General features: G+C 40.0%; 1 protein-coding gene across 11 annotated transcripts in view; it reads left to right on the forward strand.

The window, feature by feature from the left end:
- The window catches only part of UMAD1 (UBAP1-MVB12-associated (UMA) domain containing 1), a 345,403-nt gene that overhangs the window by 29,444 nt on the left and 299,079 nt on the right, over positions 1-16,880 (forward strand). For all 11 annotated transcript variants that reach the window (XM_081531710.1, XM_081531701.1, XM_081531707.1 and 8 more), the window contains exon 2: positions 4,900-4,999. In XM_081531710.1, the coding sequence (XP_081387836.1) occupies positions 4,918-4,999 (82 nt within the window). In that variant the 5' untranslated portion in view covers positions 4,900-4,917. The remainder of the gene's footprint in view (positions 1-4,899; positions 5,000-16,880) is intronic.

The raw sequence follows: 16,880 nt of genomic DNA on the forward strand, positions 1-16,880 counted from the left end.
GTATGTCTTCATCAGGTTCAGATGTGGCACTCTTGGTGTGGAGACTTCATGAACTAAAAAGACGTGCAGTCTGTCCTTCTGTACCTGGGAAAGGTATCTGCCCCAACCACTCTCATCCAGAAAGGTGGGGAATGGGAGATTGACAGGAGCCACAGAGTGAGGGCAGTTCTGAAATCCCACTGAGCAAGCATTTTGGGGGAACCTCTGCCTTGGGTTGGAGAATGTTAACTAATCATGCCCAGATTCTGCTTCCCAGGAGGCCACTCCACCTCCCCATCAGCCTCCAGGCCCACTGGCTCTACCCTCTTGGAGTTCCTTCCTTTTCCAGTAACTTCCTTGGCTACCACTGAAGTACGCACCAGAGAGTAGATTCTCCTTGGCAGATTAGCAGTTTGCTCTGCAGCTTTCTGTCTGCAGGGTTGTTGTAAGTGTCCAGTAGTTGCTGTTCTCCTTTAATCCAGACTGATAGTCACTTTGGCAGCACAGCTCTGCAAAACTTTGTTGCTTATTTATCGATTTGATTGTAGTCAGCTTCATGTATCTATAGCCAGATCTATAATTTTGGCTAACTGTAACTATATAGTTAAGATTTATAAATATAACTATAGCTATAGCTATATAACTGTAACTATAACTCTTAGATCTGCTACATTTCTCATCCTTCACCCTTAAATGTGCCCCCCTTTATTTATTCAAAGGTATCTTTTATCTGTGAGGCTCCAGTTGGACACTAGCCTGCTTCATCTCTGTATCTTCACCCTTTGTGTCCTAAGTGAAGGGCTTCCCTGGTGGCTCAGGGGTAAAGAATCAGCCCGCCAATTCAGGAGACTCGGGTTCGATCCATGCGTCGGGAAGATCTCTTGGAGGAGGGCATGGCAACCCACTCCAGTGTTCCTGCCTGGAGAATCCCGTGGACAGAGGAGCCTGGTGGGCTACAGTCCATGGGGTCTCCAAAGAGCCAGACGCAACTGAGCGACTAACACACACGCACACATATTCATACCAGCTGAGGCTTTAGTATCAGATTGATGATTATATCCTTGGCTTGTCCCTTACCAAGACTGAGTTTTAGTCATCTGCTGCTCCTTCAGAGGTGTTCTCTGTTTTAGTTTTAGCTGTTAGGGTTGAGAACTTAGTTGCTTCTTCTAACCTTTTAAGTCTTTGAATGAACTTTATTTTCTTACATTCCTGCCTGTAAGCCAACCAGTTATTTTCTGATATCATTTCTTTCTTGAATCAGTTTCTTTTTTATCTTATTCAGTTTTATTTTTATCTCATTCCTTGTCTTTTCATCTTTTCCTGTTGCTTTTCCATTTAATCTTGTTTTTTCTTTTTACCAGATTTAAAGGCCGGGTCTCCTTATACTGTTTTGAGGATGCCAAACTTTTTCCAGACTTTTCTTATTGCTCCATCATTATATCCGGTAAACTCTATCTTTGGAGATTTTATAGGCTTGTCCTTTTCCTTTACTGAAATATTTTCTTTTTCACATAGCTTGTGTTTTTCTTCTCCATTTTATTTTTTATTGTTATTTTAGAAAGTGAAACCTGCCAAATATGTTTCCAACAAACTGACTCCTTTACTATCTACTCTGATCTACAACTCAGGGCAGGTTGACCTACACAAATACCCAAGCAAATCTCAGTTTCTAGAAGGCTTTTAATCAGATAAAATCTTGACTTACCCTCCCTGCCCGATGTTCTGGTTTTGTTGTTGTCCAGTCGCTCAGTCTTTGTGACCCCATGGACTGCAGCATGCCAGGCTTCCCTGTCCTTCACTGTCTCCCTGAGTTTGCTCAAACTCATGTCCTTTGAGTCGATGATATCATCCAACCATCTTGTCCTTGTCATCTTCTTCTCCTTCTACCTTCAATCTTTCCCAGAATCAGGGTCTTTTCCAGTGAGTCAGTTCTTCACATCAGGTGGCCCAAGTATTGGAGCTTCAGCATCAGTCCTTCCAATGAATATTCAGGAGTGATTTCCTTTAGGATTGACTGCTATGATCTCCTTGCAGTCCAAGGGGCTCTCAAGAGTCTTCTCCAACACCACAGTTCAAAAGCATCAATTCTTTGGCACTCCTTCTTGATGATCCAACTCTCACATCCATACATGACTACTGGAAAAACCATAGCTTTGGCTAGACAGACCTTTGTCAGTAAAGTAATGTCTCTGCTTTTTAATACATTGTCTAGGTTGGTCATAGCTTTTCTTCCAAGGAGCAAGTGTCTTTTAATTTCATGGCTGCAGTCACCATCTGCAGTGATTTTGGAGCCCAAGAAAATAAAGTCTGTCACTGTTTCCCCATGTATTTACCATGAAGTGATGGGGTCAGATGCCATGCTCTTCATTTTTTGAATGTTGAATTTTAAAGCCAGATTTTTCACTCCCCTCTTTCACCTTCATTGAGAGGCTCTTTAGTTCTTTGCTTTCTGCCATAAGGGTGATGTCATCTGCATATCTGAAGTTATTGATATTTTTTCTGACAATCTTGATTCTAGCTTGTGCTTCATCCAGCCTGGCATTTCTCATGATGTACTCTGCATATAAGTTAATAGCAGAGTGACAATATACAGCCTTGATGTAATCTTTTCGCAGTTTTGAACCAGTTCATTGTTCCATGTCGAGTTCTAACGTTGCTTCCTCACCTGCATACAGGTTTCTCAGGAGACAGTTAAGGTGTTCTGGTATTCCCATCTCTTGAAGAATTTTCCAAAGCTTGTTGTGATCCACAGTCAAAGATTTTAGTGTAATCAATGAAGCAGAAGTAGATGTTTCTCTGGAATTCCCTTGCTTTTTCTATAATCCAGAGGATATTGGCGATTTAATCACTGGTTCCTCCACCTTTTCTAAATCCAGCTTGTACATCTGGAGGTTCTCAGTTCATATACTGGTGAAGCCTAGCGTGGAGTATTTTGAGCATGATCTTGCTAGCATGTGAAATGAGTGCATTTGTGCAGCAGTTTGAACATTCTTTGACATTGCCCTTCTTTGAGATTGGAATGCAAAATGACCTTTTCCAGTCCTGTGGCCACTGCTGAGTTTTCCAAATTTGCTGGCATATTGAGTGCAGCAGTTTCACAGCATCATCTTTTAGGATTGGAAATAGCTCAACTGGAATTCTATCACCTCCACTAGCTTTGTTCTTAGTGATGCTTCCTAAGGCCCACTTGACTTCACATTGCAGGATGTCTGGTTCTAGGTGAGTGATCACACCATCGTGGTTATCCAGGTCATTAAGATCTTTTTTGTATAGTTCTTCTGTGTATTCTTGCCACTTCTTAATATCTTCTCCTTCTGTTAGGCCCATTCTATCCTTTATTGTGCCCATCTTTGGATGAAATGTTCCCTTGGTATCTCTTTCTTGAAGAGCTCTCTATTCTTTCCCATTGTTTCCCTCTGTTGTTTTCATTATATAGTTTTCCTCTATTTCTTTGCATTGTTCACTTAGGAAGGCTTTCTTATATCTCCTTGCTATTCTTTGGAACTCGGCATTCAATGGATATATTTTCCCTTTTTCTCCTTTGCCTATCGCTTCTCTTCTTTTCTCAGCTATTTGTAAGGCCTCCTCAGACAAGCATTTTGCTTTTTTGCATTTCTTTTTTTGGGGAGGTTTTGATCACTCTCTCCTGCACAGTGTTACGAACCTCGTATAGTTCTTCAAGCGCTCTATCAGATCTAATCCCTTGAATCTATTTGTCACTTCCACTGTATAATCATAAGAGATTTGATTTAGGTCATACCTGAATGGCCTAGTGGTTTTCCCTACTTTCTTCAATTTAAGTCTGAATTTGGCAATAAGGAGCTCATGATCTGAGCCACAGTCAGCTCCTGGTCTTGTTTTTGCTGTTTGTATAGAGCTTCTCCATCTTCGGCTGCAAAGAATATAATCAATGTGATTTCAGTATTGACCATTTGGTAATGTTCATGTGTAGAGTTGTCTCTTGTGTTACTGGAAGAGAGTGTTTGCTATGACCAATTCATTCTCTTGGCAAAACACTGTAGCCTTTGCCCTGCTTCATTTTATACTTCAAGCCAAACTTGCCTGTTATTCCAAGCAAGTTTGGCCTTGGATATTCTGATATGGGCAGAATATATGAAACTGAAATGTGAGGCGCTTGATGCCACCAGGAATTCTGCTTTGCTGTCCCTTGTATCGCTTTGCTAATAGGGACTGTCCTCAGAATGGTACGTGTTCTCCCAAATTCCCTTTAGCTTCCTTCCCAGTTGTTTTCTAGGAGTTGTTGCCCTGCCCATATATACAAAGCTGAATGTACAAAGATGGAAGAACAAAGAGGAGATAGGGTGTGTGTGTGTGTGTGTGTGTGTGTGTGTTTAGGGGGCAGTGCACAATAATCTCACCAGTACAGACGTTTGCACTGATAGGGATTTAAATTGGGCTGCAGTTTTACAATGAATACAGCCCTTGAGTGTCTGAATCAGATAACCAACTCTGGAGGGTGTATATAGTGCCTTCTTTTCTTTTCTCAGATGGACTCAGTTTTATGAGGCATGATACGAAATCTGGAGAGGTTTTTTTTTTTTTTTTCCTTTCCTCAGTCTAGTGCCCAGTTAATGGTTACTGGGATCCATTCAGACTTGGTGTTATCTGTTGATTTTAGTTTTACTTGTAATGATTTCTTAGATTATTTCCTACATGTTCAGAAGTTGAGAAAGATTGCAGGACTCAAGGCACACAGGATTTCAAACTGGAAGTCCATGCTCCTGATATTCTGGTTTTGTCTTCTGATACTTCTGTTACCTAAAGAGGGCTCGTGTTCTTAAATTTGGGGATAAAATTCCTAAAAGTACTTATTGTGATCTCTTTACATTTGGCTCTTTACTGAGAAGGGTGAGAGTTTCATCTGAATTTGACATTACATGATGTTTGCTTCTATTTCAGGTAACAGTAGAAGCAGCAATGTTTCACTACTTCAGAAAGCCTCCGGAATCTAAAAAGCCGTCAGTACCAGAGACAGAAGCAGATGGCTTTGTCCTTTTAGGTGAGTGTTTCTGGATTTTGTTGTTGTTGTTTAGTGGCTAAGTCATGTCTGACTCCTTGCGACCCTGTGGACTGTAGCCCACCAGGCTCCTCTGTCCATGGGATTCTCCAGGCAAGAATACTGGAGTGGGTTGAGGGGAAACAAAAACCCAGTGTCCCCTTGTGACACCCGTCCTCTGCTACCTGGATTTTCTTCTGCCAAATTCAGCTCCTTATCTGAGAGGATTTGCATGAACTCATAGTGTCTTTGCTCTTGACAGTGTTTCTCAGGGTCTCCCTTTGTAGATTCTGGCTCCCTGCCTCTTCTCTTTATATCTTGGCCTCGTCAGTCCGAGGTCCCCTGGCATTGGCAGAGGCTCTGTGTGTCTTGACAAGTGGAAGACGGCTTTTTCGGTTTGCAGGTTATCTTGAACCTTTAGGTTAGGCCTTCTAAGAGCCAGGCTCACACCACGCCTCTGACCCCACACATTCAGAATGGGTGGGTGGATCTCTGCCTCTTCAGCACTTCTCTTCAGGATCTGGTCTCTTGCAGTAAGGACACGAGGGTTTTACCCCTCTGGCCTTCTTCCATGTCTTGGCCTTAATCTCTGGGAGACCAGAGGAGAGTTTTCCTTGTAGTTAAATGTTACCATAAAATATCCTATCTTTTCCACAGTCATGTTCCGGTAGGCCTGTGGGTTTCCTGGATCTGCTTCCTGGGGCCTGGAACAGGGGCCGCAGATAACAGTGGTGAGAGCTGTTTTCTCTGTGACCAGATCCTCTATGTCTGAGGCACAGTAGTGGGGCATAGTCTGCCCAGGGTTGGTGGTTTTTCTGGGGAGCCTCCTGACAGGGATAAAATGAGGTACCACCAACCCAACTGCTTCTCTGGCCCACCTTACAGTGTCAGGAAATTGTGCCTTGGCTTCCAAGACAGAACTGGCTCTGTCATCCTCCACTTCTGTTTCTAATGCTGCCAGCATTGCTTCCCTCTTACCTGTTGAATTAGCGCAGCTAACGGAATAAGCTTCAGGGATGCCTCTGGTCTTCTGTGATGTTTCTGCCTCTTCAGGAGTTTCACAATAAATCCTTCTTTCATAAATTTGCTCTAGCAAAGCCTGGTTCTCCAAACTCTGCTCTGTATTTCTTGTTTTAGAACACCTCTGTAGCCTGGAGAAAGGCATGCAACCCACTCCAGTATTCTTGCCTGGAGAACCCCCATGGACAGAAGAGCCTGGTGGGCTACAGTCCATGGGGTCACACGGAGTGCACAGCTGAAGTGACTGAGCACACAGCTTTAATGACATGCAGAGAGCTATGTTTTTCTGTTGTCTCATGATTAGAAATAGTGCACTGACGTGTTGGCGAGCACACAGCTTCTGCAGCTGTACTTGGAGAACTCTTGATACATCTTGCCTTCTTCTGTGGCCTGCCACTTGCAGCATTGCAGAGACAAGTTTTAACCACAGCTGAAAAAGCTGCTGGGGCTGCTGTTTGTAAAATCTCCAGTGTCTGGTAGCTTGTAGCATGAAGATATTTCACTGCCTGTCTTATAACTAGCCCAGCAGGGGCCCTGCTTCCAGGGTGTTCTGCCCCAACTGGTGAAACTTCTGTTGTGGACCCTGCCTTTCTAAGAAAGAGTAGTTTAAGTAGTGGTGTTTAACTGAGGCTCAGAAGACAGAAATGCCCAGATTTGCTAATTCTTGAGGGAATCTCCAGTCATTACTTCCTCTAGTACGGTTTCACATACCAGCTGCTCCATCTGATAGATCTCAGCTCTAATGGTGCCTTTTCCCATAAGCTGATGTGCTGTATGTTGAGGGAGTGTTCGCAGGGCCATCTTGGATGGAGTGGGATTGGTGTTAGCTCCTGGACCATGTGTCCTGTGGTTGAGCAGTCGCAGTGAGGCATCACTTCTGCCCCAGGCTCAAGACTGCAATTTAATTTCAGGTGCGGCTTGTGCCACAACCTTGTTCAAATGATCCAAGCAAGAGGAGACCCCACATGTTGACTGAGGCCTCCTGGTCCTTCAGCGGCCATGTCTACTGATGCTTATTTCGGTTTAGTGCCATTTTTTTTCCCAGGTGTAAAGCTCCAACCCCTCCACAGTTTTCCATGAAAAATCCTTGGGTTACTACTGTTCTGTGATTTTTTTTCCTCCTAGAATCTTCCAGAAAGGTTTTTTTGTTGTTGTTTTGTTTTTATCTCCTGCTTTCAGGAAGAAAAGGAGAGGACAGAGTACCCTTATTGCACCTGCTGTTTTTTCAAGTTTAGCTCAGAATAATCTTCATGCCAAAGTGGCATGTTTTTGGTTGGTATTTCTGCCACCTTTCACCAATTGGGAAAATGAGCATGATAACAATAGGGTTATTGAGGGCATTAAATGAGTTAATGTGTGTAATATGCTTAGGAGAACACTTTGAGTGAGATGGTCATGTTATCTCCGTATACAGTGCATGTGCTAAGTCGCTTCAGTCATGTCCGGCTCTTTGCGACCCCATGGACTCTGGCCTGCCAGGCTCTCTGTCCATGAGATTTCCCAGGCAAGAATATTGAAGTGGGTTGCTATGCCTTCCCCGGTGGATCTTCCACACAGGGATCAAACCCAGATCTCTTATGTCTCCTGCATTGGCAGGCTGGTTCTTTACCACTAGCGCCACCTGGGAAGCCCTCATATACAGAAGACTTGAAAAAGTTTGCCAGCTTACATGGGCCAGATCTGGAATTAGCCCAGGCATTCTAACTTCACAGCATGTCCTCTTAACCACTAAGCTATCCATCTTTTTTTTTTTTTTAAGTCATATTATCATTTTCAATTTTGAGACAGTAGTGACATTTTAAGCTCTTTTAAAAAATTTAAGTTGTCTTCAATAATTTTCAAATATTCCTTAAGTAACTTTATTGTTGAATGGGATTAAAATATAGTGCATTCAGCCATTAAAAAAAATACATTTGAATCGGTTCTACTGAGATGGATGAAACTGGAGCCCATTATATAGAGTGAAGTAAGCCAGAAAGAAAAACAACAATACAGTATACTAATGCATATATATGGAATTTGAAAGATGGTAACGATAACCCTATATGCGAGACAGAATAAGAGACACAGATGCATAGAACAATTTTATGGACTCTGAGGGAGAAGGTGAGGGTGGGACATTCTGGGAGAATAGCATTGAAACATGTATATTATCATATGTGAAACAGAACACCATTCCATGTTCGGTGCATGAGACAAGGGCTCAGGGCCGGGGCAATGGGATGACCCAGAGGGATGGGATGGGGAGGGAGGTGGGTGGGGGGTCCAGGAAGGGGAACACATGTAAACCCATGGCTGATTCATGTCAATGTATGGCAAAAACTATTACAATACTGTAAAGTAATTAGCCCCCAACTAAAATAAAAAAAAAAAATATAGTGCAAAGAAGAACAGGATTAAGTGCCAGAGAAGTATAAATATATCATGTCTGTCAGTTTAACTTTCCCTGAGTTCCCTAGACAATTAATTTTTAAAAGACAAAGTGCTATGGTTTTTTGTTTTCTCTTTTTTTTTTTTTCAATAAAAGAGGATTGGTTGTGTTATACATAAATTTGGCTTTAATTTTGGCTGCCTCAGACTTTCCACTATTTAATATTTTAAATACTTAAAAATATTACAGTAAACTATAATCTCCTTAATGACGTTGAGATTGGAAGATATAGTCAGCCCTCTGTTTCCACAAAGTTCCGCATCTATGAATTCAACCAACTGCAGATTGAAAATATTGAAAGACAAAAATTCAGAGTGGTCCAGCAAAAGCAAAGCTTAAATTTGCCATGTGTCTAGCAACTGTTTACATGGCATTTATATTGTATCAGGTGTGATAAGTAATTTAAAGTATACAGGAGGGTATGCATAGGTTATATGCAAATACTGCACTGTTTTCTTTAAGGAACTTGGTGAGCCGCTGCAGATTTCAGTAGGGGCATTGCAGAAATCTAAGGACAAGTATACACTGTTAGTAAAATATCCTTCCGCGGTTAAAGCCTTAACTGAGAATTGACCAATAAAAGTCAGGATAGATTATTTAGAATATAGTTAATTACCTTAAAAAATAGGATGGTAATCGCTGTTTTTTAGAAACTGGTCTGTCCTAAGGTGTTCTTTTTATCATTACTTAACTTATGTAATATCTACTTTTACTCTCAGAGCATGGTCTATGTATGTGTAAAATATTTTGAAAAATATCACATAGGTCAAATGATAGCTATGAACTACTTTTATCAACATGACTCCATCCTTTGGCATATGTGGTTTGGTTATCATGTGTCCACACATCTTGCTTGGTCCTTTTGTGCAGTAGATACATTGCAGGAAAATAATTGTATGTACATGTTTTTGTGTGTTTATTAACTTATAAATGATACGACTAAGTGAAGACTTAGATTATATCGATATAAACAACTTCTTCAGTTCAGTTCAGTCGCTCAGTCATGTTCGACTCTTTGCGACACCATGGACTGCAGCACGCCAGGCTTCCCTGTCCATCACCAACTCCTGGAGCTTGCTCAACTTCATGTCCATCGAGTTGGTGATGCCATCCAGCCATCTCATCCTCTGTCGTCCCCTTCTCCTCCTGCCTTCAATCTTTCCCAGCATCAGGGTCTTTTTCAGTGAGTCAGTTGTTCGCATCAGGTGGCCCAAGTATTGGAGTTTCAGCTTCAGCATTAGTCCTTCCAGTGAATAATCAGGACTGATTTCCTTTAGGATGGACTGGTTGGATCTCCTTGCAGTCCAAGGGACTCTCAAGTGTCTTCTCCAACACCACAGTTCAAAAGCATCAATTCTTCGGCACTCAGCTTTCTTTATAGTCCAACTCTCAAATCCATACATGACTACTGGAAAAACCATGCCTTTGACTAGACAGACCTTTCTCGGCAAACTAATGTCTCTGCTTTTTAATATGCTCTCTAGGTTGTTCACAGTTTTTCTTCGAAGGAGCAAGCATCTTTTAATTTCATGGCTGCAGTGACCGTCTGCAGTGATTTTGGAGCCCAAGAAAATAAAGTCTGTTACTGTTTCCATTGTTTCCCCATCTATTTGCCATGAAGTGATGGGACCAGATGCCATGATCTTAGTTTTTTGAATGTTGAATTTTAAGCCAGCTTTTTCACTCTCCTCTTTCACCTTCATCAAGAGGCTTTTTAGTTCTTCTTCGCTTTCTGCCATAAGGGTGGTGTCATCTGCATATCTGAGATGATTGATATTTCTCCCGGCACTCTTGATGTCAGCTTGTGCTTCATCCAGCCCAGCATTTCTCATTATGTACTCTGCATATGTGTTAAATAAACAGGGTGACAATATACAACCTTGACATACTCCTTTCCCAGTTTGGAACCAGTCTGTTCCATGTCCGGTTCTAACCGTTGCTTCTTGATCTGAATACAGATTTCTCAACAACTTCTTATCAGTATGGATTCTGTAGAATTTGTTAGACTGTCATCTTACTTGGCCTTTATAACGTATTTCTAAAAAGGTTAGAGGTTAGAGTAAATTATGTTAAGGATATAAGTTATCTGTATTTCTCCCTTTGACAATACCTTTTCCCCTAGACATGCCTTCCAACTTAACACAAATAGGTTTGAGGTCACAATTATTAGATGGTGTTGCTGAAGTCAACACCCCATGACTTGCAACTCAGGGTCCAAGCAGAGCCTAGGCTCTTTTATTGATAATAGGGATATATGGGCTGCTCGTACAGAATTAGCTCACTTTTGGACAGAAAGCTTTTTCCCTTTAGGATTTCCAAAACTTTTAGCTTTTGTAAAATGTCGAGTGTGCTAAATAATAGTAAGGAAATTAAAAACAAAAAGGCCTGGTGGAAAAACATCCTTTCGCTTTAACTAGTTCCTATTCTCATAAGGAGGTAATAATTATTCGTTCATTCAGTAATGTAATTGAAGTAATCCTCTAGGGTACTCATTTTACACAAAAACAAACTGCAGTTTTCTTTTGTATCACTGGGTGGCGGTTTTTCTTAGTCTTACACTACTGTTTAAAACCCCAGCAAGCCTGGTACTATTTGTAATTACCAGGGTTTTCTTCTGTTATGACATGTTTAATTGTGCTTTTAAGACATTATCTTTAGGTTGATTAGAAATTTACTACTGTAGTATGCAACCTCTTAGTTATTTTAAATAAGGAAAAGAGTATCTGTTGCCTAGATGTTGGCATAAAATCTTTCCAAAACTAAGGCATGAATTAGCTTATTACATTATAGAAAAAAAGAAAAATAACAGCAACAAGAAAAGTCACAGAAAATAAAGTGGAAAGGATTATTGCATGTTCACCAACACTGGTGACCAAATAGTGAATGTAATTTTGGAGCAGGCAAAATGAAATTGGGCAAATACCATTAAAGAGATTAAAGGAATTGGGTTACAGTAAAACTAAAGTTCATCGTGTTTTTCAGAATATGCAGGTGCTTCTTAAAACTATTGCTTAAGAACTTCTAGTTTCCATTAAGCTAATTATTTTGTAAAACTGATTGAATTTAGAATCAGTTTAGTAATTCACCTCAGCTTTGATTTCATCTTTTAAATACTGACACTGAAGTATGTACTTTAGTCTCACCTTCTGTTTGCCAGTTAAAATGGTAAATCAGGTTTTGGGAAATAGTGTGTTAGTCTTAAGATTGTCTCCTACTGAATTCTCCATGGTGGGAATCATTGAAACCATGTATACACATTAAAGTTAAACTGTCACATTTTTATGTGGAACTTTTTAGGTAGTGTCTTCATCTCTGTACTGTTGCCTTTATTTAAAAGTGGAAATCTAGTGGTGTATAATAAAAATTTACATTCCAGAGAATAAGGGACAGTAAGTCACTTTGATTCTGTGTAGGACTGAAGGCTTTAATGAAAACAACAGTGACAGAAACTAAACATTTTCACCATGTGTTTCCCCATCCTTACAAGAGAAGTATAACATCTTAAAAAAAAAAAAGTGTTTATGGGTTAAAAAAGCAGCCGACCGTATTAATATCTGCTTACCCATGTATTGTGCTATTCAGAAAAAGTCAGATTGCAGTGAATTTACTTGGCAGTCTTTCTGTTTTTTCTCTTGACCTTTCAATTCTAAAGGAAGTATGCCAGGATTTTCAACTGAACTCATAACGCAGTTGTTTATTTTCCCATTGAGAAATGGTGAGTCGTGTGTATAATGGATAAGAATTAACAGAATTTGCACATTTGTTGGTTCCTAATTCTGGTTCGTCTAGTGGCATTCAGAGGTGAAACTGTTGAGGCCAGGCTGACCCGTGTGGGATGTACCACCCTGCCTTGTCTCCTGAAGGGTGCAGGATGAGAGGGGGCTCCATGGGGCGGGGCAGAGATGTCCACCAAGCTGAGAGGCAGCACAGCACCCTCCGTGGCACACAATCAGTTGTGAGTTGTGAGAAAGTCACTCATTCTTCACTGGGGCTCAGAAGACTCAGCCGACTCAAATACAAGTTAGGGATCTGTCTCCCTAACTCAGTGAGTCTAACCTTCTTGTGAATGAGGGGGCACTTTGCAAAAGTACTGGTGCTGGGGCTTCATCCCTCCATTCTGATTAGACACACGTGGGGTTTGGCCCAGACACTGACATTTTTTTCCAGAGTTTCCCCAGATAGTTCTTGTGTGCATGCAAGGCTGAGAACTGCTGCAGTTCACTCTTCATAATTTAGTCATGGACACCATCAAATCATATGTTAAAACACTTTGAAAAAGACCTCATAAAAATACAAAAGTTAAAGTTTCTCTTCCATTGCATTTGAGCCATAAACAAACAAAAAATGACAAAATTTCTAGGTAGAACATACTTCCTTTCAAACATTAAATAAAGAGCAGAAAGATTCAGATTTTTAAGGAATGAAATTGGTTTTCCTTAAAAATCTGAATCTTTCTGCTCTTTATTTAGAAACATAAAACATTTTTTTAATCAGTAAAGCAGTTGAGAAGCATTTTGTTAACTTAATTATACAACTGTGAATTCCAAGTGGCTTGTAACTCTTCTTGTCTTTGGCCATAGGGTATCTAATCTAGAGTAACTTTAGGTAAATTTATTTGACAAATTAACGTCTGTGAACTCTTCAGAGCCACTCTGATGTATTTTTTCTTTGAACTGAAGCCATCAGGCAGACAGATTTTTAGCCCACTCTTTGGGCTAGTTGACTGGTTTACTGTGGTACTGTTTCCTGGAGGACACTTTTTCAGCACAACTTCAATAGACAAAAAAATTCATGTGTGATCACCATAGTCCATAAATGGGTTTCCTCTAGCATTTACTCAGAGGCTTTCATAATGTTATATCTTCCACATCTGAGACCACTTAACTGAAAAATTATGATGAATAGCTTCAATAGTTTCACTTTAAGTTTATTCTAATTTCATTCTGTTAAGGAAATAATGAGGATGAGAATCTAAGTAGAATGTACACTTATGAGCATTGTAATTTGTACTAGTAATTTAGATAGGGTTGGAAGACCTAAATATTGTCTTGCTAGTAATTTTAATAATGCTGTGATATTGTTTTATATTTAAGTGGTTGTCTTATTCAGTATCTGTTTTTTTCCCATTGTATGCAGCCAAAGCATAGTATGAGAGGAGGAGTTCTTATTGAGGTCACACATTAATCTTTCCAAATGTGAATTTCCGAGACTGTGTCTTCTTTCATTATATCATGGTAGAATTATGATGGTACCTCAAAATAGCATTCTCTAGTAAATTAAGCCAGAAGAAAAGCTTTTTTAAACTGCGGTTTTTGTTTTTCATATTTAGCACATAAATTTAGAGCTTATCCATTGGTTAATAATACTATATTACATTATATATTGTTATTCAGTCACTGAGTTGAGTTCTTTCAAGAATATACTTCACTTTGATTCTCCCAGGAGCCTAGGAGATCTGATAAAGTTACTAAAACTCATACTACAAGAAAAACATCTTAAATTAGTGTAAGATCTTCTTTTCTTCTTGTGGTAGTCATCAGGTGAACATTCTTGAGTTCTTTCTCTGTCCTGGACACTCTGCTCCTTGTTTAAAAAAGAATGCAAATTTATGGGCTTGACCATAGCTAGTAAAACAGAATCTTTGTAACTATAGCCTAAGAATCAGCATTTTTTAAAAAAGCGTTGCAGGTGATTTTTATGCAGGCTAATATTGAGAATCATTGGAATAATTCTTTTGTAAGATGTGGTAGGAGAGCAAAACATTTTCAGGTGGTGGGAAAGACTGTAGAGTGTGTGCATTCAGAAGAATCGGGAACATATTCAGGGCCAGTAAGCAATTCTTCAGGAGAGAGGGTATGTCAGGGCCACTGGTGAGGAATGAGTCTAGAACTGGGATTTGCAATGGGCCTGTGTGCCATTCTGGGACATTAGAATTCTATCCTGTTGTCCGTAATGAACTATCAGATATCTGACCATTTTAAAACAGTGAAGTATTGTTTGGGTTTTTATTTGATTGGAAATTTGTTAATTTAAGAAATGGAGCTAATTTAATAATTTCATCCAATTGAGAATTAATTTTTAATGAAACGAATGATCATCTCTTGAATGTATCACTGAGAAAGTGTGCACACATACTCATACCAGGTGGACGGGATATGACAGGGAAACAATAAGCCAATGAACTGTTTGGGGCCACAGTGCTGCAAGTCCTTCTTTCAGACACTTCCAATTTCACCGTCTCCACATGTTTTAGTTTCAACATAGTATAGGAATAGATAGGAATAGAAGCTACTAGTTCTCCTTCTATATCTGTTTCTCTTTATTTCTTTGCTAATAGCACTTTATCTGGCCATGTGGCCATTTTGTGGTTGGATGTGGAATTTTGATGAAATTTCTGGCCCACGTGATGTAAGAAGGAATGTCGTACTGCAGGTTTTATGGAATCTTTTAAAAGCACAGCTGGTGTGTAAATTCCGTCTCTCCCCTGCCCCTAACTTTTCTCACCCTGGAGTATGGATATGATGGTTTGATGGTGGACAAGCCGCCATCTTGGATCATGAAGACTAGAGTGCATTGTGAGAATAAATGAAGAATAAATGGGGAAGAGCCTGGGTCCTTAAAGACTGTGGAGTTGCTGCAACAGCCCCATAATGCTTGCCTTTGAACTGCTTTTATGTGAGAACAGGGATAAACTTCTGTGTGAGCCACTATTTTATTTTGTCATCTGCAGATGACCCAAACCCTAACTAATACAGGTACTGAACTGGAAGCCATAATATTCAGATTCCAAGTTCCATCATTTTCTTGCTGTGGATCAAGCAGGCTCCTTAGCCTTTCAGCCTCATTTTCCTTCTGTATAAAAAGTTAATAGCATTATGGCTTCCTCAGGACATTGTTAGAGAAGAGGAATGAGAGGAAACTTCACACCGATTTCTTCACTTACAGAAGTGAGAATAAGAAGTTCACTTGCTAATCCTGATGAGCTCAGCAACATGCTAGGGAGAATGATTCCGAGCCAGCCTCTCTGGCTCAGCTGGAGAGAATGCAGTGATCATTACTGCTGTAGATTGTAGGCAAGGGAATGGTAAGCACCCTGTGACCCATAGGTCTTTCTTCCACTCACCCTGGAAGGCCACTGCATGCTTGTGCTATGAGTCCAGCAGATAGTCCATTCATATCCTCTGAACACTGAAATGTTTAAAGTGTGCTTTAGCTAGTGGGATGTTATTCAAGAATTGAGAAAATGTTGCTACACTCTGATTATCAGTAAGTTAGAAACTGATTCATTCCCTGCTATCAGTATTTCCATCAAAAATGGCGTATACTTTTATGGCCATGCATATATGTGTGTGTACGATATTTTTAATGAGAAGTATTAAGTATGCTGTACTAGAGGTTTACATGGTAGTATTAATGACTTAAAGGCATTGTTGTTCTGAGATTTTTTCAGTATTCAAAGTCAAATAGCTCAGCCCTAAACTTATGAAATGACTTATTTTTATTTCTGGCATCTATTATTTCCTGATGCACAGGCTGAAAATATGCTTGGCAGCGCCAGAGGAAAACTGTAACCCTTAAAATAGCTTGATGGATTACTTAAAGGAATTGATAACTGTGATAACCAGTGATTGTCCTGGTTGCTATCACTGTGTTAGGGGGTTTTAGCCATGATGAGTTTGAAGGTCTGAGTGGAGTGCTCTGGAAGCCTCCTGAAATTACAAGCGAAATACTGTGTTTGCATTTTTGGGTGAGAAGGGTCTCTGAATTTTATCAGATTCTCAAAAATCTGTGACCCTAAAAAGGTTAAGTAGTGACTTTTCTAGCTATGGCATACCAGTGTTTACTAGCCACTTCGGCTGTGGTATCTTAGGGATTTTTTATGTTGGCTGCTTTTACTAATTTGGGTTCAGAAAATAGAATGATTTTTGAGCAGCTAAATAAAAATTAGGAAATAATTACTACCAATAAGATGTATAGCAGATGAGGGATGTCTGTAAGGAGGTTACAATCTATATCACAAGAGGTGCAAAAAGGAAAGTCAAGTAATATTACAAAACAGTAACATCAAACACTTAAACTATTTGATAGAATGACTTATACCATGGTGGTCTCAGACAGTTCATTAATTTGACATTGTTTCTCTGTCTTATGCTGTCTCAGTGTGAGTATATTGTTTACTTTTCCAGGGATGCCTTCAGGACATGGTGCTGTAATTAGGTTTTTCTCATTTAAAGAACTGAAAAAAAATTGGCAAATGATAATGGATATATATATAGATCCGGAGAAGGCAATGGCACTCCACTCCAGTACTCTTGCCTGGAAAATCCCATAGATGGAGGAGCCTGGTAGGCTACAGTCCATGGGGTCACTAAGAGTCGGACACGACTGAGCGACTTCACTTTCACTTTTCCCTTTCATGCACTGGAGAAAGAA

This window comes from Giraffa tippelskirchi, chromosome 10 (assembly GCF_054371585.1).
Source record: "Giraffa tippelskirchi isolate mGirTip1 chromosome 10, T2T-mGirTip1v1.2.pri, whole genome shotgun sequence".
NCBI classification, from domain to species: Eukaryota; Metazoa; Chordata; class Mammalia; order Artiodactyla; family Giraffidae; genus Giraffa; species Giraffa tippelskirchi.